Raw genomic sequence first — 23,729 nt, forward strand, 5'->3', positions numbered from 1 at the left:
CAGCTGGGTAGACCCAAAGGGTCAGGCGGCCAGGAACTCGGACCCTGCCCCGCGTCCACTGCCAGCCTCAGTGCTCAGGTGCCCTGGAGACCTCAATAGACCAGGCCTGAGTGGGGCTGTGGCAGCTTCCTCACCTGGAGTGGGAGCTTCTGCTACTTGCCCTGCATTTCCTGTGTCGCAGGCTCATCCGGTGTTTCAGTCTTGCCTGGCCTGCAGCTTCAGCCCAAGGTCTGCAAGGCAGCACCAGCTCTCGGAGCCAGGTGGGAATGCCGCTTCAAACACACGCACAGAGGCATCGATCTCTTTTGGTAGAAAAGCAGTTGGATTGTAAGAAAAAGACTGAGGTCTCTAACGTGTCCTCCTTTACTCTGTGTGCCTCTTGTGTTGCCTGTGTGCCTGAGTGGGGGACCACGGGACAGGCAAATTAGAAACTGCACAAAACCAAAACAAAAGGAAAAGAAAACCAAATCGAAACAAAGAAATAAAATATAAAACAAAACAGAAGAGCTGGCCGGGCGCGGTGGCTCAAGCCTGTAATCCCAGCACTTTGGGAGGCCGAGACGGGCGGATCACGAGGTCAGAAGATCGAGACCATCCTGGCTAACACGGTGAAACCCCATCTCTACTAAAAAATACAAAAAAAAAAAAAACCCTAGCCGGGCGAGGTGGCAGGCACCTGTAGTCCCAGCTACTCGGGAGGCTGAGGCAGGAGAATGGCGTAAACCCGGGAGGTGGACGTTGCAGTGAGCTGAGATCTGGCCCCTGCACTCCAGCCTGCATAGAGCAGCACTGGCCTCAAAAACAAAAACAAAAACAAAAACAGAAGAAGAGCTTGGGTTAAATGCGGTTTATGCCTGTAACGCTCAGCACTTTGGGAGGCTGAGGGGCTGGGTGATCATTTGAGGTCAGGAGTTTGAGACCAGCCTGGCCAACATGGGGAACCGCACTGTACTCAAACGTACAAAAAAACTAGCCAGGCCTGGCACGCCCTGTAATCTCAGCTACTTGGGAGGCTGAGGCAGGAGAATTGCTTGAACCTGGGAGGCAGAGGCTGCAGTGAGTCAAGATCACTCTCTGCACTCCCTGGCTGGCCTGGGCAAATAAGAGCGAGAGACTCCATCCCCCAAAAAGAAGAGAAACCACAACAGATGACAACTCTTCGTGGCAGGAGGGTGTGTACAGCTAAGCCATGGTCCCTGCCTTTTGGACTGATAAACCTGGCTGAGGACTAGGTGTGTATGTTTGCCAGGAGTGAGTGTTTCTTGTGTGTGTGTGTGGTGTGTGTGTGTGTGTGCAGGTCCGTGAACGTGATCAGTAGTCAAGTTTTGGTAGTTCTGTGTTGTATCAGGTGTTTTGGACGTCTGTTTGGGGGTGAGTATTGTGGGATACCACGTTGGTGTGAATGTATCTGCAGTTGAGTGATTCCCCCAGCCAGGACAGTGGGGCCGGGAAGGACAGCCCAGTGCCCTACCCCAACCTTGTTAGGGCCTCTGTTTGCCCCAGCACCCCCGTCTTCAGCCCCAGCTGGCAAAAGGGGGTGGGGCAATCGTGTTATTTAACATACGGCTTATAGGGAAGAGAGCTGTTTTGTATTAAAGTCCCCACGCAGTTGTTCATGTATAATTAGGCTGTAGGAGCCTGGGGACTGACTGACTGTTGGAATCACTCGGGACCGAAGCACTTATTTAAGTAATCATGAACTGGAAGATGGGAAAGGAACAGAACATGCAATTTGCAGACGTCCCCTCTTCCTGCAGGTCAGCCTGAAATGAAACTCCCAGCAAGTGAGGAGCCTGGGGCCTTGCTCAGCCTTCCTCTTCCCTCTGGTGAGGGGAAGGGTGGGTTGGGGTCTTTGAAGGGATGCTGGGGCTGAGTTGGGGTTATGGAGATGGTATCTCTCAGGCACATCAGAAGCACAAGCCCCCACAATTTCCAGCTTCTCATGACTCCTTTTCTGACACCCCCCTTTACTCAGTGCAATCCAGCAGCACAAAGATATATAATGATATATTCAGTTCTCAGTCCAGCACGTTTGATGAACACCTGCTCTGCACTAGGCCAGGGACGGCTCCGGCGAAGTCCCAGTAATCCACTGTCCCAGGTGGAGGAGGATGTTAACAGGAAGAGCTCAGATAATTGAAATTCTGGTTTAGCTCATCTGTAAATCTGCTTTTGCTGCTGCTGATGTGGGTATGGGGGATGGGACACTGTTTTCCTCCTTTGCGCTGAAGCAGAGGCTGCCTGGCTGGGGGTCTCCAGGAAGGAGGTGCGGGAGCGGCCAAGTTCTGGAGCAGTGAAGGCTGCTAGTGGTGACGGGGCACCTCATGGTCTCTCTGGGGGACAACTGCAGCCCCAGTGGAGGAGGAAGGAGAGTGGCCAACTGCACACCCCATAACAAGTGTGGGACCCGGAGCTCAGGGAGAGGAGAGGGAGGAAGGGTAGTCGGTATGTGGTGTGTGTCTTGGCATATGATGCCTCTCACTTCGGAAATTCTGTGAGGTTGCATCCTTTTTATTATTTATTATTTATTTATATATTTTTTTGAAACGGAGTCTTGCTCTGTCGCCCAGGCTGGAGTGCAGTGGCGCGATCTCAGCTCACTGCAAGCCCCGCCTCCTGGGTTCACACCATTCTCCTACCTCAGCCTCCTGAGTAGCTGGGCCACAGGCGCCCACCACCACGCTCGGCTAATTTCTTTTTTTTTTTTTTTTTGCATTTTTAGTAGAGACAGGGTTTCGCTGTGTTTGCCAGGATGGTCTCGATCTCTTGACCTCCTGATCCGCCTGCCTCGGCCTCCCAAAGTGCTGGGATTACAGACGTGAGCCACCACGCCTGGCCTATTTTTTATTATTTTTTAAAAATACAACAAGAGCAGCAGGGTTGCAACTTTTGATTCAGTCTGATCTGCACAGCCCTGGGAGTGAGTTGGACAGTGAGAATAGATAGAGAATCTTTATTCTGGAGATGTGTGAAGTGAGCTGTGGGTCCTAGCCAAGTTACTGGCAGGACTAGGCCACCCTCCTCCGTGGCTGCTGAGTTCATGGTCCCCTGAGATGTTGCTGGACTCTGTCCAGAGGGATGGGGGAGATGGAAGGGGAGCTCAGGCAGGAGACAGCTTCTGAGATAAAGAGTCAGGCGTTCGAGACCAGCCTGACCAACACGGTGAAACCCCGTCTCTACTAAAAATACAACAAAATTAGCTGGGCGCAGTGGTGGGCACCTGTAGTCCCAGCTACTCGGGAGGCTGAAGCAGGAGAATGGTGTGAACCCGGGAGGCGGAGCTTGCAGTGAGCCGAGATCGTGCCACTGCCCTCCAGCCTGGGCGACAGAGCGAGACTCCGTCTCGAAAAAAAAAAAAAAAAAAAAAGAGCAGGGACCGTGGGCAGGGTGCGGGTTCCACATCTGGTCTGTGATGTGTTCCCTCTGGATGGGCAAACCCAGAAGCTTCTTCAGCCTCTTTCCTCCTCCAGGCACAGGTCGAGGCTGGGATTGCGGGATCTGGAGTGCCTGGTTCTCAACACTTGCTTGGCAGAAGGGAGGAGGCCCAGTGTCCCCACGTGCAGGGCAGCATGGCTGTGGTTTCCCTCCTCCACCAGCCAGCCAGACAGTGGGCAGGAGAGGGCGGGAAGAGAGAAGGGCGAGTGGAAGGAAATGGACTTGTGTGGGCGGGCGAGCAAGTTGGAAAGTGCCTGGTGTAGAGAGGAACCTTGCCTGGGGATCAGAGACCACCACGGAGTGAGGGAGGGGGCCAGCCGTGCCTCTGACACAGCCAGACACCTGCCCTCCAGGGCCAGGAAAGTGCCTGGTGTAGACAGGAACCTTGCCTGGGGGGCAGAGACCACTGTGGAGTGAGGGAGGGGGCCAGCCGTGCCTCTGACACAGCCAGACACCTGCCTGCCAGGGCCAGTTAGGAGAGGGTACAAGCTGCGGAGCCCACGACGCTTTGCATTTTCCAGGGACAAGGAAGCTTGGAGGGAAGTAGAGCTTTTCCAGGAGGCCAACACCTCCCTTTTCTCCCACCCTCTCAGCCTGGGGGGCTCTTTATTCCCATTCTTCAGAGAGAGACATGGCGGAGAAGACGGGGCCACAGCTGTGGCTGCTGGGGAGACCGATGCCAAACCAGCCCCCTGCTCGCTTTCCTGCCTCTAAGCCTTTGCCTGGGCTGTTGCCCCTCCTAGAATGCCTAACCCTCTGGTTGACCCTGTTACAGAGCTGGCAAGGTCAGTCTTGAATAACCTGATGAGATTTCCAGAGCTGCTTTTTTCCAGTTCCCCCACCAAGAGGCTTAGACCTGAAGCTGAGCCTCACTTTGGGGAAAGACTGGGAAGTTTCAGGTTGAGGACCGGAACAGGACCAGGAGCTCGGCCAGCTGACGCCGCAAAGCCTGCCTCGGAGAGTCTCTGTGGCGTAGGAACCTTGCACTTAACCAGCGCGGGCAGCTTGGAAGCAGGAGCTCCAGTTGTTTCCTGGAAAAATGGGGCCAATTACCCCAAGGCAGCCACGTTCTTACAGAGCCTCTTGCAAATACCCACAGGGTCACCTGACTTTGCTCGTAGTCACGGATGGCGTCCGTCATCCATGCCTCGTCTTTATGCCGTTTGTACTTTAGGTTGGTTCAGTACTTGACTGTTTACAAAGCACTTCTTTTTTTTTTTTTGAGACAGAGTCTCGCTCTGTTACCCAGGCTGGAGTGCAATGGTGTGATCTCGGCTCACTGCAACCTCCGCCTCCTGGGTTCAAGTGATTCTCCTGCCTCAGACTTCTGAGTAGCGGGGACTACAGGCATGCGCCACCACGCTTGGCTAATTTTTGTATTTTTGGTAGAGAGAGGGTTTCACCATGTTGACCAGGCTGGTCTTGAACTCTTGACCTTAGATGATCCGCCCACCTCGGCCTCCCAAAGTGCTGGGGCGTGAGCCACCGCACCCGGCCTTATAAAGCACTTTCTTGAACTCTTCTTGTTCTTGCAGAAGAGAAGAATGATTTCCCCATTGTGCAGAAGAGAAAATGAAATACTCCTTTTAGCCAGCGGGTAAGACACAAACCTGAGTCTTGAGATTTCAAATCCAGTGTTCTTTCCATTACCCCAAGAAATAATTACTGAGTACAAATAATTACTGAGTGTCTACTACTGTATTTCATTGCTTCTGAGACACTTTCTTCCTTCTCATTTAACAACTCTGAAATCAGGAGGCATGTCATAAGCAAAAGCACACCATAATGTGTAATTGGAAACATTTTTGCTTTCTTAGTGGAGCACAAAATAATGTGCACCTGACAGTGGATGTCCTTTAAGAGTTGATGAAATCTGGTGTGTGCACAACTGTGGTGTGTAAACATGGCTTCTGCCTGCAAGGTGTGCAGAGGAGGAAAGGTCAGTCTTAGCTATTCGTGTGAAACAGAATATGACGCCTACCAAAACCAGCTCAAGTGCCACGGGAATTCCGGCTGAGGGGCTTCAGAAAAGCTTTAGGGAAGACGGGTGGGATTTGGTCTCTCAGCATCCTGTTCCATCTGTATCAACCAGCTGATTTAGACAACAGACCCGAGCCCTGCGAGTGTGGAGGCTCCAAACTTGGACCCTGGAGACTGACTATGGGTTTGCATTGCCTGTTGTTCTAGATGTTTAACTCTCAGCTGCAGTTTTCTCAACGACAGAGTGGCTGTAATGATAGCGCTTGCCTCACAGGTGGTTGTGAGGATCAGATAAGAGAACATAGTCAGGCCGGGCGCAGTGGCTCACACCTGTCATTCCAGCACTTTGGGAGGCCGAGGCAGGTGAATCACCTGAGATCAGGAGTTCAAGACCAGCCTGACCAACATGGTGAAACCCTGTCTCTACTAAATACAAAAAATTAGCTGGGTGTGGTGGCAGGTGCCTGTAATCGCACCTACTTGGGAGGCTGAGGCAGGAGAATTGCCTGAACCTGGTAGGTGGAGGTTGCAGTGAGCTGAGATTGTGCCATTGCACTCCAGCCTGGGCAACAAGAGTGAAACTCTGTCTCTCTCTCACACACACACACACACAAAAGAACGTGCCGGCTGGGCGCGGTGGCTCAAGCCTGTAATCCCAGCAACTCGGGAGGCTGAGGCAGGAGAATGACGTAAACCCGGGAGGCGGAGCTTGCAGTGAGCTGAGATCCGGCCACTGCACTCCAGCCTGGACGACAGAGCGAGACTCTGTCTCAGCAACAACAACAACAACAAAAAGAACGTCCCACATCTTTAATCAAGGGTCTGACAGATACAGTGAGAGCTCAATAAATGTCACCCCCCTGCCCCCATCCTGAAATTGATTCTATAAATCCAATACATGCAGAACCGACAGACATTTGTTGGTCGGTCACTGGTGCAATGTCAAGCACGTTCACATTTGTGGTCTCATTTGATCTCTGGAAGTGCCAGAGGGTGGAGATCATTACTCTAGTGTCACAAAGGAGGCAAGTGAGGCACGAGGCCTCACAGCTGGCCGGTGGCCGGGCTGGGATTCGGAGGCTGGTCTGTCTGATTCTCGGTGCCGTGCTCTCTTCACCGAACTGCAGCTACTGACGAAAAACCACAAGCAAGGAAGGAAAGGCGGCCGATCTGGCGGGCTTGCTCCAGCCGGGGTGTTTTATGAATGAATGATCACGGCTGGGCATCCTTAATCGTGGGGTTTCTGGTTTCGAGAGAAGAGAGGTCTCGTTCAGAGGTTCAGGAGGAACATAACAGCGGGGAAACGTGTGCAGACCGCCATCTCCTCTCCCTGTCTCCACCTCCAGTGGCTGGTGGCCAGTTTTGCCTCCTAGGTACTATTTGTCTCGCTGGCCTTCATGCCTTCTTCTTTGCTTGGTTGCCTCTGGGACTCCCTCTCTTGGCCATGGAGAGGATGTCAGAGTGTGGCCACACTGCTCTCTGCTCATGACCCTGCCAGGGGCCGTGGGCCTCCTCCGCCAGCCAGATTCTCCTTTGTGCCCTCTGAGGTTAACACAGACAAACGCTCTCACCTTCTTCCTCCCTCTTCCTCTCCTTCCTCCCTGCCTCCAACGTCTTTTCACTCAGAACACTCAGCTCTGCTATGAACAGGCTGTGCCTCCTTCAGCAGGCCAGGTAACCTCTCTGAGCTTTAGTTACCCTCCCCCGGTGCGCCAAAATGGATGATGGCGAGGGTCAAATGGGAGGTGGTAGGAATGGGTCCTGGGCTGTGATATTGTGTCTCGCTCTATTACTGTGTACCCTTAGAGGCAGACCTGACTTCCTTTTTTACCTCCACGGCTTTATCTCCAAAACGGAGGGAATAACTCTGGGAAGTCCTCCCGGACCCCCTTTCCTTGCAGGACCCCCTTCCTTGCAGGACCCCCTTCCTTGCGGGACCCCTTCCTTGCGGGACCCCCTTCCTTGCGGGACCCCCTTCCTTGCGGGACCCCCTTCCTTGCGGGACCCCTTCCTTGCGGGACCCCCTTCCTTGCGGGACCCCCTTCCTTGCGGGACCCCCTTCCTTGCAGGAGAGCTGTTGCCCACTCCTCTGTGCACCCAGGCAGGCAGGCGTGGGCTTTACCCATGCTCCTTGCTCCTTGTTTTCTGAATTGTAATTTTTTGCTTCTATGATGGTCATAGTCACCAGACTGAAGTCAGTTCCTTTATTCAGTTATTCATTCAGCAAGCGTTTACTGAGCACCTGTGTGCCAGGTGCTGGGATTACAGATGAAACGGGGGAAACAGACAATTAAACAAGAAGTTTTAAGGCTGAGAGAGAAGTGATTGGATAGGGCATGTGTAGGGCGGGAGTACCACCTGGGGACAGGGAGGAGGGTGGAGACCAAGAGGGCTTCCTGGAGGAGGTGACCTCCACGTTAAGACCGAAAGGACAAGTAGGAGTCTAGCAAATAAAGTGGAGTGGGAAGGAGGAGAGGGACCGAGGGTGATCGTCCTTGGGTCTCCAGCTCTAGCCAGTGCCTGGCCCGGAGGAGATCAGTAAGTTCGTTCTCCATCTCTCTTCTTCCTTGCTCCTTCTGTGTGCATTCCTGCAAAGAGGCGGGAGCTTGGAGCCTTGGTTTTCTGGACCCTGGGATGCTGTGGCCAAGGGGGTTGCAGAAGTGTTCTGGGTATGGCTTGTCCTTCCAGCTTGGGCCATGCCACGTGGGTTCCTGAGGCTGGGGCTGCAGGAATGGGCATGGCAGGGTGTGGGGGGGACACTGCTGAATGACTCACTGGCTCTGAGTAGGAGTGGAGATGAGCCAGGCCAGCAGCACGTGCAGGAGGGAGCTGGAAGGATGTAGAGGATGCACCAGCCTTATCCTGGGTCCCTTTTTCCAGGAAGGGAGAGAAGGGCTCAGTAGGGACAGCGAGGCTCATGAACTCGACAATAGGGCTTCTCCAAGATGGTCTTTTATGTCAGAATTTTGAGTTGGCAGGGACATTGCCAGGCCTGTCTGCAGCTAGGGGTCCCTCTAGCACATGGAGCTTCCAAAGGAGGGAGGTGGCCCAGTTCACACCCTAGAGCTATGCTCCTCTCCTCCCTTATCCCGTGACCTCCAGCATCATTTCAAGCCCGGGGATGGACCCGTGCCAAGGTCTTCTCTGCCTGGCCTCGATTAAGCTGTGTCTTCCCCCAGCCCCTGGAGACATCTCGTGGCCTCTGTTCTCCCTAGGAAGGCTGTGAGGTTCTGGAGCTGGAGTGAGCACAGGATAGGGCTGTGCTGGAGACAGGAGACAGGCTTTGTGTCTGGCGGCAGGCTGGGCAGGAGCAGGGAGCGAGCACGGAGCCAGGGCTGGGAGGAAGGATCGATGATCGTCACAAGTGCCATTGACAGAGGACATTTCGTGTCTCACCTTGCTCTGGACACAGCACGCACGTCGTGTCCTATTCTGTAGCCACTTTGCAGAGTGGGTTATAGTTCTCCCATTTTATAGACATAGAAACTGAGGCTCAGAGGCTGAGTGACCAGCCCACGCAGCTTGTCAGCAGCAGAGCCACGAGTCAGTAGCTTGTCTGCCCCACACTAGGTCTGGGGCTATTTCTCGCACACCACACTGCCTTGTTTTGAGGGTTTAAAACATTCATTCCTTTCCTTCCAAGCTGGAGACCTTGCTTTCCTCCCAAAGCTGGAACAGAACTGAGGGCCCTGGATGGGTATGGAGTGTGACGTGTTGTTAGCGTTGGAAAGAGACTGTGAGACCCAGGGGATCCCTGGGCTGAGCCAGGGCTGGCTCCTCCTTCCCCACAGCACTAGGCGCATCTGGGCCCTGAGCTCATGGTGTGTCTCCCCCAGCCATTTGCTATATTTATTTTTAATTTTTTTTTGGTAAGATAATTACAGGGCATGAGCACTGCTATCTTTATTTAAACCATGTTATTATTATTTTTAAAACAGAGTAACACACACACAAAACCTACACAAAACATCTTGGATAAAAAAAATAAATATCTGGCTGGGCGCAGTGGCTTATGCCTGTAATCCCAGCACTTTGGGAGGCCGAGGCAGGTGGATCACCTGAGGTCAGGAGTTTGAGATCAGCCTGGCCAACATGGTGAAACCCCATGTCTACTAAAAATACAAAAACTAGCCGGGTATAGTGATGGGCGCCTGTAATCCCAGCCACTCGGGAGGCTGAGGCAGGAGAATTTCTTGAACCTGGGAGGCAGAGGTTGCAGTGAGATCATGCCATTGTATTCCAGCCTGGGCAACAAGAGTGAAACTCCGTCTCAAAAAAAAAAATAAAGCAGGCTGTTCCTCAAAGAAAACAGTTCCCTATGCCTCTGCACACCCCTTTCCAGTCCTCCAAGCCACCACTTATTCTTATTCTTTTTTTTTTTTTTTTGAGACAGAATCCCGCTCTGTCGCCCAGGCTGGAGTGCAGCGGCACAATCTTGGCTCACTGCAACCTCTGCCTCCGGGGATCCAGTGATCCTCCGCCTCAGTCTCCTGAGTAGCTGGGATTACAGGCGCCCGCCACCACACCCAGCTAATTTTTGTACTTTTAGTAGAGACGGGGTTTCACCATGTTGGCCAGGATGCTCTTGAACTCCTGACCTGAGGTGATCTGCCTACCTCGTCCTCCCAAAGTGCTGGGATGACAGGCATGAGCCACCTTGCCTTTTAGCTCTTTCTTTACACCTCTTAGGTTCTGTGAGGTGCATGGGAATGCCTCTAAAGATGCAGGCACTGGTCTCTCTTTTACTTGTTTTTATTTTTCTTGCACAGAGAGCGCTTCCCAGTTCAAAGAAGGGAAGATTGAGGCCCCCATCAAGTGGAGCCTGCTGGAGTCTCCTTTTTTTTTTTTTTTGAGACGGAGTCTCGCTCTGTTGCCCAGGCTGGAGTGCAGTGGCAGGATCTCGGCTCACTGCAAGCTCAGCCTCCTGGAGTTCACGCCATTCTCTTGCCTCAGCCTCCCGAGTAGCTGGGACTACAGAAGCCCACCACCTGTGGCCAATTTTTTTTTTGTATTTTAGTAGAGACAGGGGTTTCACTGTGTTAGCCAGGATGGTCTCGATCTCCCTGACCTCTTGATCCGCCCGCCTTGGCCTCCCAAAGTGCTGGGATGACAGGCGTGAGCCACCGCGCCCGGCCGACCTGCTGGAGTCTCCTGACACGCTAGACCCGGGGTCTCCTTCAGGCCTGACACTGTTGCTAGTTTCCTGTGTCCCAGTCCTGCCTTCCGTCTGACCTCGCAGACCAGCGGTGTTGAGAACTCAGGGCAGGGATGGAGGGAGGAGGCTTCTCACCCCTTTACCTTCCTAGGCCCCAGTGGGCATCCACTCATCACCTGCTGGCATGGGGCCTCGCCCTTGGAAGGGACCCCTTTGCCCTTATGACATAAGACGTGTGGCAGCTGCAGCAGCCCTGGGTTCCCCAGAAGAACACCCGCGGCAGAGGACAGGTCAAAGGTCAGCGCTAGTCAGTGTGGACTCACAGCTTCGGGCGGACGCCCAAGTCCTGCAGTTCCTTGTTTGATCTGAAGGAAGTTGTCCAGCGTCAGCGGCAGCTGCCGCCGTGGTGGTAGCAGCAGCTGCAGTGGTGCTAAGGCAGCAGGACCCCGACTCTCAGGACACAGGCCCTGGCGGAAGATGGATTTCTTAAAGTACATTTTCGTGAGTGTCCCTGGGCTGTGGAGGGATGTCCGTCCAGGCCCCGCTGCCTGAAGGGGGTGGGGAACAGAGCCTCTCCTGTTGTCACCTGGCAGGGAGCCCCGAGTGGCTGTTTGCCTGCCATGGGTCTTGGAAGCACCCTTCGCTCAGGGGAAGGAGGAACGGAGACCAGGGACAGGGGGGCCTCTGGGTGGGGGACGTGGAGGGAAGGGGACAGACTCAGCACCTGGGCCTTTCCTCCCTGGTTTGGAGAGTCGAGGTGGGTCCTGGCAGGGGGCTGGAGAGAACTCACTTCTGTGCTCCTCTGGGAAGCCTTCTCGGCTCCCTGCCAGGGCCCGAGGGGACCACGGCCAGCCAAAAGCTGTGCCCCGGTGGGAGTTTCCAGGGCGAGAGAGGGAGGGACTCCTCAGCTGGGCTTCCGCCTGGCCTGGACGCTTGGAGCTGGCCTGGCTGCGGGTCCCGCCCTCTCTTCATTGGGCTGTGGCTCTGGGGATCCTGTGTCCTGTCACAGAGTCTCAGAGTGTGGTTAGTGTGAGGCCCAGCGAGGAGAGTGTGGGTCGTGGTCCTCTGCTGCCAAGCCACACTGTCCCTGCAGGCTCTGCAGGCCCCTGTTCCAGCTTTGGCAGGCCCTGTGTGCCTCCTCCTGGTGAACATGGGGGGCCCAGGTGGACTTGGCCAGGTGGGGACTGTGAGGCTCTTCTTCATTCCTTTGCCTGCTGCCAGCCCGGGACTGGCTGTTTTCTTGCCTTTCTTCTCCCTCCCTGGCCGTGTCATGTTTTTCTTTAGGGGAAATAGATCTTTTTCTCGAGGGTGAAAATTCAGGGATGAGTGTGAGGAGTGACAGGACACTTGTTTGTAAGGTTGGACCAAGGAGTTCCCCAGTCTCAGGCTGCACTACCATGGGCTCCAGAATGCCGTGAGGGGACCAGGGACCTTGTGACCAGACAGAAATGGCCCAAACTCTCTGGACCCTGGCAGGGTGTGGGTAGTGGCATAGTAGAGAGTTTTAAGCTGGGAACTGATCTCATCTGATTGATCTTTCAAAAGACCACGTGGGCCGGGAACGGTGGCTCAGGCCTGTAATCCCAACACTTTGGGAGGCCGAAGCGGGTGGATCACTTGAGGTCAGGAGTCTGAGACCAGCCTGGCCAACATGGCGCAACCCCGTCTCCACTAAAAATACAAAAATTAGCTGGATGGGGTGACGCACACCTGTAATCCCAGCTACTCGAGCAGCTGAGGCAGGAGAATCGCTTGAACCCAGGAGGTGGAAGCAGAGGCTGTGGTGAGCTGAAGGCGTGCCGTTGCACTCCAGCCTGGGCAACAGAGCGAGACTCCGTCTAAGAAATAAATTAAAAAATAAAGGAAAATAAAAAACAACAACAGAAACAAATTTTTAAAAGGCCATGTGGCTGTTCTGTGGGGAACTGATTTGAGGGGGGGTTGGAAGGAGGCAGGAGTCCGAGGCGCTGTCCAGTTGAGGCGCCGTGAGATGAGGGAGGCAGTGGAGGTGACGACAGCTGGTGAGATATGGGATGCCTTGTGACGGTGGACTTGCCAGGAGGATTGGACATGGGGGATGAGGGATCAAGAAATCAGTGATGATTCTTGGGGTTTTTTTTTTTTTGAGACAGAGTTTTTGCTTTTGTCGCCCATCCTGGAGTGCAGTGGCGCGATCTCGGCTCACTGCAACCTCCTCACTGCAACCTCCGCCTGCCAGGTTCAAGTGATTCTCCTGCCTCAGCCCCCAGAGTAGCTGGGATTACAGGCGCCCACCACCACGCCCAGCTAATTTTTGTATTATTAGTAGAGATGGGGTTTTACCATGTTGGTCAGGCTGGTTTTGAACTCCTGACCTCAGGTGATCCACCCGCCTCCGCCTCCCAAAGTGCTGGGATTACAGGCGTGAGCCACCGCGCCTGGCCGACTCTTTGGGCTTTGTCCTGAGTGTCACCGAGATGGCTTTAGAGGGAAAGAATGAATGAGAGTTCCTGCTTTGGACTCTAAGTTGGGAAGTTTGAGGTGCCTGTCAGACGTGCGCGTGAGACGCTGAGTTGGTAAACCTTGATGGATCTGAATTTGAATCAGGATTCATTTTGGGCAAGTTACTTCACCACTCTAAGTCTCCAACCCTCCCGCCCTCCCTTCCCGAGTACGTGTGAGGCGTATGGAGTGGCGTCTGTAAACTGCCTGATCCAGTGCCTCATGCTGGCCTGGCACATCACCAGTGCCCAACAGAGGATGCCTTGGGACTTCCTAAAGCACGGCGTTGTATCATCTCATCTTCCAGCTCAGCAACATTCAGTGGCTTCCGTCGCTTGAAACTTGTGTTTGGGGCTGAAACTTGGGGGCTGATTTGGCTCATCGAATGATTGCGTTTGGTCCATGGAGAGATTTTTAAAATTTTGTGTCATCCAGGTACAAAAATTGGGAGACTCACCCAAAAATCTGGCTTATCTTGGATTTCTGGCTTATCTTGAACACTTCAGCAACACTGAGCTTGCATTTCTGCTTGACAGCTTAGTGAGAGATAAGTAAATAGTGGCCGCCTCCCAGGTTCAAGCGATTCTCCTGCCTCAGCCTCCCGAGTAGCCGGGATTACAGGCGCCTGCCACCCATGCCTGGCTAATTTTTATGTTTTTAGTAGAGATGGGGTTTCACCATGTTGGTCAGGGTGGTCTTGAACTCCTGACCTCAAGTGATCTGCCCGCCTTGGCCACCCAAAGTGCTGGGATTACAGACATGAACCACCACACGTGGCCTAGTTCCAAAATGTTTTTTTTTTTTTTTTTTTTTTTGAGACGGAGTCTCGTTCTGTCGCCCAGGCTGGAGTGCAGTGGCCGGATCTCAGCTCACTGCAAGCTCCGCCTCCCGGGTTCCCGCCATTCTCCTGCCTCAGCCTCCCGAGTAGCTGGGACTACAGGCGCCCACAACCGCGCCCGGCTAATTTTTTGTATTTTTAGTAGAGACGAGGTTTCACCGTGGTCTCGATCTCCTGAGCTTGTGATCCGCCCGCCTCGGCCTCCCAAAGTGCTGGGATTACAGGCGTGAGCCACCACGCCCGGCCTCCAAAATGTTTTTATCATCCCCAAATAAGACCCCTTTAAGCAGTTACTCCCCACTTTCTCTTCCCCCTAAACCCCTGGCAATCACGAATCTGTTTTCTGTCTTTATAGATTGACTCATCCTAGCTATTTTATAGAGATAGAATTATTATGCTTCTGCACAGCAAAGGAAACAATCAACAGGGTGAAAAGGCAGCCTACAGAATGGGAGGAAATATTTGCAAACCGTATATCAGATAAGGGGTCAATTTTTAAAATGTATAAGGAACTCCTACAGCTCTATAATAAAAAAGCTTCACCTGATTTAAGAAGGACACTAAAGGGGCAGGTGCAGTGGCTCAAGCCTGTAATCCCAGCACTTTGGGAGGTTGAAGCAGGCAGATCATCTGAGGTCAGGAGTTCAAGACCAGCCTGGCCAACATGGTGAAGCCCCGTCTCTATTAAAAATACAAAAATTAACTGGGCATAGTTGTGGGAACCTGTAATCTCAGCTGCTTGGGAGGCTGAGGCAGGAGAATCACTTGAACCCGGGAGACGGATGAGGCAGTGAGCCAAGATGGTACCACTGCACTCCAGCCTGGGTGACAGAGCAAGACACTGTCTCCAAAAAACAAAAACAAAACAAAACAAAACAAAAAACGTGTACTAAAGACTTCAATAGACACTTCTCCAAAGAAGACATATGAGTAGTCAACAGGTATATGAGAGGGTCGTTAATCATCAGGGAAATGCAAATCAAAACCACAGTGATATATCACTCACACCTGTTAGGATGGCTAATATCAAAGCCACAGAAGAGGCCGGTTGCGGTGGCTCATGCCTGTAATCCCACCACTTTGGGAGGCCGAGGCAGGCGAATCATGAGGTCAGGAGATCGAGACCAGTCTGGCCAACATGGTGAAACCCCGTCTCTACTAAAACACAAAAAATTAGCCAGGTGTGGTGGTGCATGCACCTGTAATCCTAGCTACTCAGGAGGCTGAGGCAGGAGAATTGCTTGAACCCAGGAGACGGAGGTTGCAATGAGCCCAGATTGCGCCACTGCACTCTAGCCTGGCGACAGAGCCAGACTCCATCTGAAAACCAAACCAAACCAAAAAAAAAAAACAAAAAAAACAAACCACAGAAGATAACAAGCATCGGTGAGGATGTGGAGAAATTGGAACGCTTGTAACACTGTTAGTAGAAATGTAAATTGGTGCAGTCGCTATGTGAAACAGCAGAGAGATTGCTCAAAAAATTAAAAACATTAAAAGAAGAACTACCAACTTCATTCTTTGCATGTGGATATCCAGCTGTTGTGCAGCTCCATTTGTTGAAAAGACCATTCTTTCCCTAGGATTGGTCTTGGCAATCCTGTCAAAACACAGTTGGCCATAGATGTGTGGGTTTATCTCTGTTCTCTTAATTCTACTGTGTTGGTTCAAATGCCCGTTTTTAGGCCAGGACCACGCGGTTTTGATCACTGTAACTTTATAGTAAGTATTGAAATTGGGAAATAGGAGTTCTCCACCTTTGACCTTCCTCTTTAAGAAGATTTTGAGTATTCTGGATGGAATTTCCTTATCAAATGTAGGATCAGCTTTTCAATTTCTTCAAAAAATCCAGCTAGGATTCTGATAGAGATTGCGTTAGATAGGTAGCTCACTTTGAATGGTACTATCTTCTTAGCAGTATTAAATCTTCCAATCGCTGAACATGGGATGTCATTCCATTTATTTATGTCTTCTTTAATTTCAGCAATGTTTTATAGTGTTTAGTGTGCCAGCATTTGGTTAAATTTGTTCCTAGGTATTTTATTATTTTTAATGCTATTTTATTTTATTGTATTATTATTTTTTGAGACAGAGTCTCGCTCTGTCGCCCAGGCTGGAGTGCAGTGGCCAGATCTCGGCTCACTGCAAGCTCCGCCTCCCAGGTTCACGCCATTCTCCTGCCTCAGCCTCCCGAGTAGCTGGGACTACAGGCGCCCACCACCACGCCCGGCTAATTTTTTGTATTTTTAGTAGAGACGAGGTTTCACCATGTTAGCCAGGATGGTCTCGATCTCCTGACCTCGTGATCCGCCCGCCTCGGCCTCCCAAAGTGCTGGAATTACAGGCGTGAGCCACCGCGCCTGGCCTAATGCTATTTTAAAATGGAATTGTCTTCTTAATTTTCTTTCCGATTGTTTATTTTTATTTATTATTTTTGTTATTTTTATTGTTTATCTTTTCTGATTGTTTCTTTCTGATTGTTCATTGCTGGTATATAGAAACACAACTGATTTTTGTACTTTGCAATTTTGCAGACTTCCTTTATCAGCTCTAGTAGGTTTTTTGTGTGTGTGTGTGTGCAATCTGTGAGGTTTTTTTATGTAGGAACATCTTATCTGAAAATAGAGATAGTTTTACTGTTTCCTTTCCATGGTAGATACCTTTTATTTCTTTCTTCTGGCTAGTACTTTTAGTACGCCGAATGGTAGTGGTGACAGTGAGTTTCCTTGTTTTGTTGCTACTTCATCTTGAGGGGAAGGCTTTTCGTTTTTCATCATGGAGTATGATGTTAGCTATTTCTTTTTAATGCCTTTTATGTCAAAGAAGTTCCCTTTTATTCCTAGTTTTCTGAGTGTTTATCTCATGAAAGGATATTAGCCTTTGTCAAGTGCTTTTTCTGTATCAGTTGAGATAATCATGTTTTTTTCTTCTTCATCCTGTTAATGTGATATATTACATTGATTTTCTTCTTTTTTGAGATGGAGTCTTGCTCTGTTGCCCAGGCTGGAGTGCAGTGGCGCAATCTTGGTTCACTGAAACCTCCGCCTCCTGGGTTCAAGTGATTCTCCTGCCTCAGCCTCCCGAGTAGCTGGGATTATAGGCACCTGCCATCACGCCCGGCTAATTTTTGAATTTTGGTAGAGACAGGGTTTCACCATGTTGGCCAGGCTGGTCTTGAACTCCTGACCTCAGGTGATCCTTCTGCCTCAGCCTCCCAAAGTGCTGGGATTACAGGTGTGAGCCACTGCGCCCGGCCTATTACATTGGTTTTCTTGTGTTGAACCAAGCTTGCATTCCTAGGATAAATCCCACTTTGTCATGGAATATAACAGTATGTCGTCAGATTTGGTTTGCTGGTATTTTGTTGAGGATTTCTGACTCTATCCATAAAGATATTGGCCTGTCGTTTTCTGTGGTTCCTTCGTGTCACTTTGATAACGCTGGCCTCCTAGCATGAGTTAGGAAGTGTTTCCTCGTCTTCTATTTTTGGAAGAGTGTGAGAAGGACTGGTGTTAATTCTTCTTTAAGTGTTTGGTCGGCTTCACTATGAAGCCATCTGGCCCTGGACCGTTCTTTGTTGGGAGGTTTTTAATTACTACGGATTCCATCTCTTCCCTTCTCCCGTCGCTGTTTAGGTTTTGCTTGCCTCGTGCCTGAAGTCATTTGCATCTTCTAGTCCTTTCTTAGAATTTAAATATGAGTCTGCCTAATTTAAGATGTCCTATAAAAACCCAACCATCTTCTCACCCTTCCCCACCTTGCCACGTCTCTGCTCTGGCATCTCTGCTCAGAGACGGTCCCTCCCACCCAGTACCAGCATTCCACATGGTTAACCCCATAGGTCAGTGGTTCTCAAAGGCTGTTCACTTGGTAACTTGTTAGAAACGCACATTCCCTGGCCAAGAATCAGAAACTCTAGGGGTGGGGCCTAGGAAACTTTTTTTTTTGAGACAGAGTTTCACTCCTTCGCCCAGGCTGGAGTGCAGTGGCGTGATCTTAGCTCACTGCAACCTCTACCTGCTCTGGGTTCAAGCGAATCTCCTGCCTCAGCCCCCCAAGTAGCTGGGATTATAGGCGCCTGCCACCATGCCCGGCTAAGTTTTGTGTTTTTAGTAGAGACAGGGTTTCTCCATGTTGGTCAGGCTGGTCTCGAACTCCCGACCCCAGGTGATCCGCCCACCTTGGCCTCCCAAAGTGCTGGGATTACAGGCGTGATCCACCGTGCCCGGACAGAAACTGTGTTTTAACTAGTCCCCGGGTGATTCTGTGGCATTACCACGGCCATGCATAACAGAGAGCCATCGCAGGCTCCTGGCCCCAGTGACACAGTGAAATGGCACCTCTGAAACGCTCTGGCAGCAGAGGAGCCATGAGCGGCAGGAGTTGGTGGAAAAGGGAGACCAGAGAAGGGAAAGAGGAGCAAGCAGGTGGCTTGGCGGGGGTGGTGGGGGAAGACTTGGTTGGAACAGGACCTGATTCTGGAGGACAGTTCATTATTGGGGGCACCCACTGGGCATAGGGTTGGCCATCCAGGGTGAGGGATGCAGTCTGTGGCCAGAGCACAGACAGCTCTTAATAGCAGTAACACCGGCCCGTCCAGCCCTGACTCTAGCCATCCTGAGAAGCCCGCCCTGGCCACTCCCAGGCCAAGACTCGGCCTCCACTGCCTGCTTCGTTGCATCTTGCTTAGCAGAATACTTAGTCATTCATCTAGCAAATGTTTATTGAGCATCTACTGTGTGCTAGGCAGTTCTATTAATAGCATAGGGAGACGGCGAGGATCACAGCAAACAAAGAGCTCTGCCTCGAGGACCTTCTGTTCTGCAGCCAGCCTGGTGGCCGGTTGGTTCTCATCCTGCTTGCCCTGCGGATGGGGACCGCTGGACCAGCGGTGGAGCCGGGCAGTGTGGCGTGCTCAGTGCTCAGACAACGTGGGACGCATCCCATCCCATCCCACACCCAGGGCGTGCCCAGTTCCCCCAGATTTCCAGAAATGGGTGTAGAGAACTCTCCAGACATCCTTTTCCTTGGTCACGTCTTCCCTCTCCATCGGAATGAGAAACTCACTCTGACCTGTTTTCTTCTCCCCCCAGCACTTTCTGGCCCGCATCTCCCCCCCATTTTCCTGGGACCCACGGAGATGCAAAACCCCTTCTCCTCCATCCTTGTCTCCTGGTAATGTTTTTCGTTTGCCGGTGACGTGGCCTTGCCCCCTCTGTGTGTCCTGGATTGGGGTGGGCGGGGGCGATGAGGCGATTGTGAGGGCTCACTGAGCCACCTGTGTGCCAGGCTCTGCACACGCTGGCCTGTGTGGCCCTGCCACAGCCCCGTGAGTTAGCAGTCGTGTTTTCAGCCCCATGCAAAGGCGCAAGCACTCAGACAGCGTCGTTCTATGAGCATGGGTGTGTGGTGCCTCCCAGGAGCTGGGTTTTTAGCAAGGCTGCTGACGTATAAACACACTCCCACCTCCACAAGCAGGGAGAGGAGCCCAGGGCCAGGGCAGGTAGCCCAGCAGGGACCCAGCACGCTGCAGGTGGGGCCCGTGAGTGTCACTTCTCTAGCTAGGGTCAGAGAGGAGACAGAGGCAAGAGTGTTGCAGGGGCGGGGGTCTCACGAGCTGGGGTGCAGCAAGAGGGAAGGAACAGGTGACTGTCTGTCTGCAGGAGAAGCCGTGCCCGTGTGTAGAGCTGCTGTGGACCAGGGGGAGGCAGGGAGGGCACAGGGTGGTGATGAGATGGAGAGAGGGGGTCCTGGACTCACATGAGCATCATCTTTTCCCGTCAGTTCTGCCGCTTTGCTGCCTGGGCAGTGGGCTGGCACCAGAACTGGCAAGTAGGGACATTGGAAAAGATTCCTCAAGATTTCCCAAGCCTAAATTGCTTCTTGTGGTTCTTGTTCACGTCTGCCCCTGCTACCCGGGACCTCCTCCAGCATCCTCCTCCCCAAGGGCCCTCTCTGTCTTTCTGAAGGAAGACCAGGCTGTTTCTGTATCGGGAGGCGGCGGGGACAGGGCTGGAACCCGGGGCCCAGGCAGAGTTCCTCGGCTGAGTGCTGGCTCTGCGTGGTTATCTGTTGACTGGCTGTGAACGCAGAGTCCGCGGGGAAATGCTGGCCGCTGCTCTGATTTGGGTGGCAAGAGCTGCTGCTGCTAATACATTAGACAGCTGCATGGACACTGCTGTTGATGACGAGACCCAGTGACATGCCTCTGTGAAAATCCAGTGGCTGGCTTCCTGGTGAGGTAGATCCCTTCCGAAGGCTGCCCCGGGCAGGACTTTAGTCTCTGGGGCAATGCCAGTGAGTCAGTGAGCATTAACTGAGTGCCTGCTGTGTGCCCTGAGCATTAACTGAGTGTCTGCTGTATGCCCTGAGCATTAATTGAGTGCCTACTGTGTGCCCTGAGCATTAACTGAGTGCCTGCTGTGTGCCCTGAGCATTAACTGAGTGCCTGCTGTGTGCCCTGAGCATTAACTGAGTGCCTGCTATGTGCCCTTGGCTGTACGTGGTGATCTCAGGGTGTGTGGATGAGGGTGTGTCCGAAAGCCTGAGCTGCTGTTCCCGGCTGGCCTGAGTCATGCTGCTTCTAGGTGGAAAAGGAGACTCACTCCCTGCCAACTGTCCCATTGGAAAGTGCAGCAAGTCACTGAGAAGTGGGGCCAGCCCAGCCGAGGCCATGCTGCCACTGGCTGATTGCAGCTGCTGGGTACTGTCCATGCAGGGATCATCCACCCAGCACATTGCTCATGGCCGAGGCTGAATCATAGCCCTTCTCACCACCTGTGCCAGCCCCAGGCCATGAGGCATCTTCATTCAGACCCATTTCTTTTCTTTTCTTCTTCTTCTTTTTTTTTTTTTTTTTGAGATGGAGTCTTGCTCTGTCACCCAGGCTGGAGTGCAGTGGCGCAATCTTGCCTCACTGCAACCTCCGCCTTCTGAGTTCCAGAGATTCTGCTGCCTCAGCCTCCCGAGTAGCTGAGATCACAGGCCCGTGCCACCACGCCCGGCCAATTTTTGTATATTTTTGTGTTTCTTTTTGAGATGGAGTCTTGCTCGCTCTGTCACCCAGACTGGAGTGCTGTGGTGCAATCTCAGCTCACTGCAACCTCTGCCTCCCGAGTTCAAGCAGTTCTGTCTCAGCTTCCCGAGTAGCTAGGACTACAGGTGCATGCCACCATGCCCAGCTAATTTTTGTATTTTTAGTAGAGACAGGGTTTCGCCATACTGGTCAGGCTGTTCCTGAACTCCTGACCTCAGGTAATCCACCTGCCTTGGCCTCCCTTAGTACTGGGATTACAGGCATGAACCGCCATGCCCAGCCGTAATTTTTGTATTTTTGATAGAGGCACAGTTTCACCATGTTGGCCAGGCTGGTCTCAACCTCCCGGCCTCAGGTGATCCTCCTGCCTTGGCCTCCCAAGGTATTGGGATTACAGGTGTGAGCCAACGCGCCCAGCCAGGCTCATTTCTAACAGTCATCTGAACACACTGTCTCTGGGAAGACCGATGAAATCGAGAAACACCATCTTGAAGCTGCTAGACCATCTCCAACAGGACAAAGCGTCCTTCCAGACGCAGCTTTCCAATAGCTCCTTCTCGGAGCTGCTATTAACGGGGCATTCACGCAGACCAGGCCCTGGCTGGGCACTTCTTACACCTGTTCTCACCTCATCTGCCTAAGAGCGCTAAAATCAGGGACTATTTGATTCAGTTTTTTTTTTTTTTTTTTTTTGGAGAAAGGATCTTGCTCTGTCACTCAAGCTGAAGTGCAATGGCGTGATCTCAGCTCACTGCAACCTCCGCCTCTGAGGCTCAAGCGTTTCTCCTGCTTCAGCCTCCCGAGTAGCTGGGATGACAGGCGCCCGCCACCACGCCCAGCTAAGTTTTCTATGTTTAGTAGAGACAGGGTTTCACCATGTTGGCCAGGCTGGTCTTGAACTTCTGACCTCAAATGATCTGCCTGCCTTGGCCACCCCAAGTGTCGAGATTACAGGTGTGAGCCACCACGCCCGGCCTGCTTCAATTTTCAGGTGAGGAACTTAAGAGAGGAATGAAGAGAAGTTAACATGCCTCATGCACCACAGCTGGGCAGTAGTAGCTTGCCCGCTCCACTGACCTGGGCTTCGACCACCAGACTCTGCTGCCTCCTGTGTGTTTCTGCTGTACCTAAACCTAAATTGCTCTGCACCGCTTCGCAGCCGAAGCCTGAGTTCTGGTGTTCAGCGTCTCTCAGGCCCAGGCCTTAGCTTTGCTTTCCCGCCTGATCTTCAGGATGTCTGACCCAGAGGCCTCCAGCCAGCTGGGCTGATCCATTAACTCTTCATTGACTGTGTGCCAAACGGATTCTCTTTTCTGCCTTTGCCCATAGAGTTCCTGCTGCCACACCCTCCTTACCCCCTTCTCTTGATCCTCTAAGGTCTGTCTGGGATCTCATGTCTTGCAAAAAGCGTTCATTGACATTTTGGTTTTAAGATGTGTCCACAGATTCTTTGATGCTTCTCTCTTCAAGAGGTGGAACTTGTTGGGTGCGGTGGTTCACGCCTGTAATCCCAGCACTTTGGGAGGCTGAGGCAGGAGGATCGCTTGAGCTCAGGAGTTCAAAACCAGCCTGGGCAACATGATGAAACCCTGTTTCTACTAAAAATACAAAAATTGGCTGGGTGTGGTGGCGGGTGCTTGTAGTCCCCACTACTTGGGAGGCTGGGGTGTGAGGATCGCTTGAGCCCAGGAGGTCGAGGCTGCAGTGAGCTGTGGTTATGCCACCGCACTCCAGCCTGGGTGACAGAGTGAGACCCTGTCTCAAAAACAAACCAAAATACAAAGATGTGGAACCTAGGCCGGGCACAGTGGCTCACGCCTGTGATCCCAGCACTTGGGGAGGCCGAGGCAGGCGGATCACCTGAGGTCAGGAGTTCAAGACCAGCCTGGCCAACATGGTCAAACCCTGTCTCTACTAAACATACAAAAATTAACTGGGCATGGTGGTAGGCGCCTGTAGTCCCAGGTACTTGGGAGGCTGAGGCAGGAGCATCGCTTGAACCCAGGAGACGGAGGTTGCAATGAGCTGAGATCGTGCCATCGCACGCCAGCCTGGGCGACAGAGCGAGACTCCGTCTCAGAAAATAAATAAATAAATAAATACATAAAATAAATACTGAAAAGCAAAAAGGGGAAAATCATCCGTACCTTCAGCCTCATTTTGTTGTGTATCGTTCAGGATGTTTTTCTCCGTGGGGGTGATACACGCCCTCAGATGCAGTCCTGCACCTCTGCACACAAACACATTCTTTATGTTTAATGGAAACAGTGGGATCATCTTGTTCGAAACCCTGTTTTTCTCACTTAGCAATGCATTGTGAATCTTTGCAGTAGCATCGTGAACACAGCTCCTCTTGTGGTAGTTTATTGTGTAAGTGTACTCCTGCGCCTTATTTACTTCTCCTCTCACGGCTGGGTACTTTCCCCATCGCTCACACTTTTTGGCTCATAAACAGTGCTGGGACAAACATCCTTGCCTGTGTGTTCTTGTGGCAGGGCCCGGATATTGTTCTAGGGTAAATTCCTTAGAGCGGGTTTATTGGACCAAAGGACGTGGATATTTTAAAAGTTTTGGACACATGATGCCTTTAGGAAAGCTGTATCCGGTATGCATTCACCCACAGCTCCTGCAGCCTGGGCCTGCAGACTGGACGCCGTGGCTGTACCGTTTCTCTTTCCTGCCAGCAATATGTTCCTGCCACATACCCTTGCCAACACTGGTCGACCTGATAGTGAAAGATGTTATCTTACTGTGATCTTAATTTCTTTCGTAACTAGAGAGGTTGGGCTTGTTTCCATGTGTTC

General features: G+C 52.1%; 1 protein-coding gene across 11 annotated transcripts in view; it reads left to right on the forward strand.

Annotated features, from left to right (window-relative positions):
* RAP1GAP2 (RAP1 GTPase activating protein 2) overlaps window positions 1–23,729 on the forward strand; it is a 270,089-nt gene that overhangs the window by 161,211 nt on the left and 85,149 nt on the right. For 2 of the 11 annotated variants that reach the window (XM_021928536.2, XM_021928537.2), the window contains exon 1: window positions 10,487–11,071. The exons of the other annotated variants lie outside the window; for them this stretch is intronic. In XM_021928536.2, coding sequence (XP_021784228.1) covers window positions 11,048–11,071 — 24 coding nt within the window. In that variant the 5' untranslated portion in view covers window positions 10,487–11,047. Of the gene's footprint in view, window positions 1–10,486; window positions 11,072–23,729 lie in introns of those variants that run through there. 11 annotated transcript variants of the gene reach the window in all.

This window comes from Papio anubis, chromosome 17 (genome assembly GCF_008728515.1).
Source record: "Papio anubis isolate 15944 chromosome 17, Panubis1.0, whole genome shotgun sequence".
Taxonomy (NCBI): Eukaryota; Metazoa; Chordata; class Mammalia; order Primates; family Cercopithecidae; genus Papio; species Papio anubis.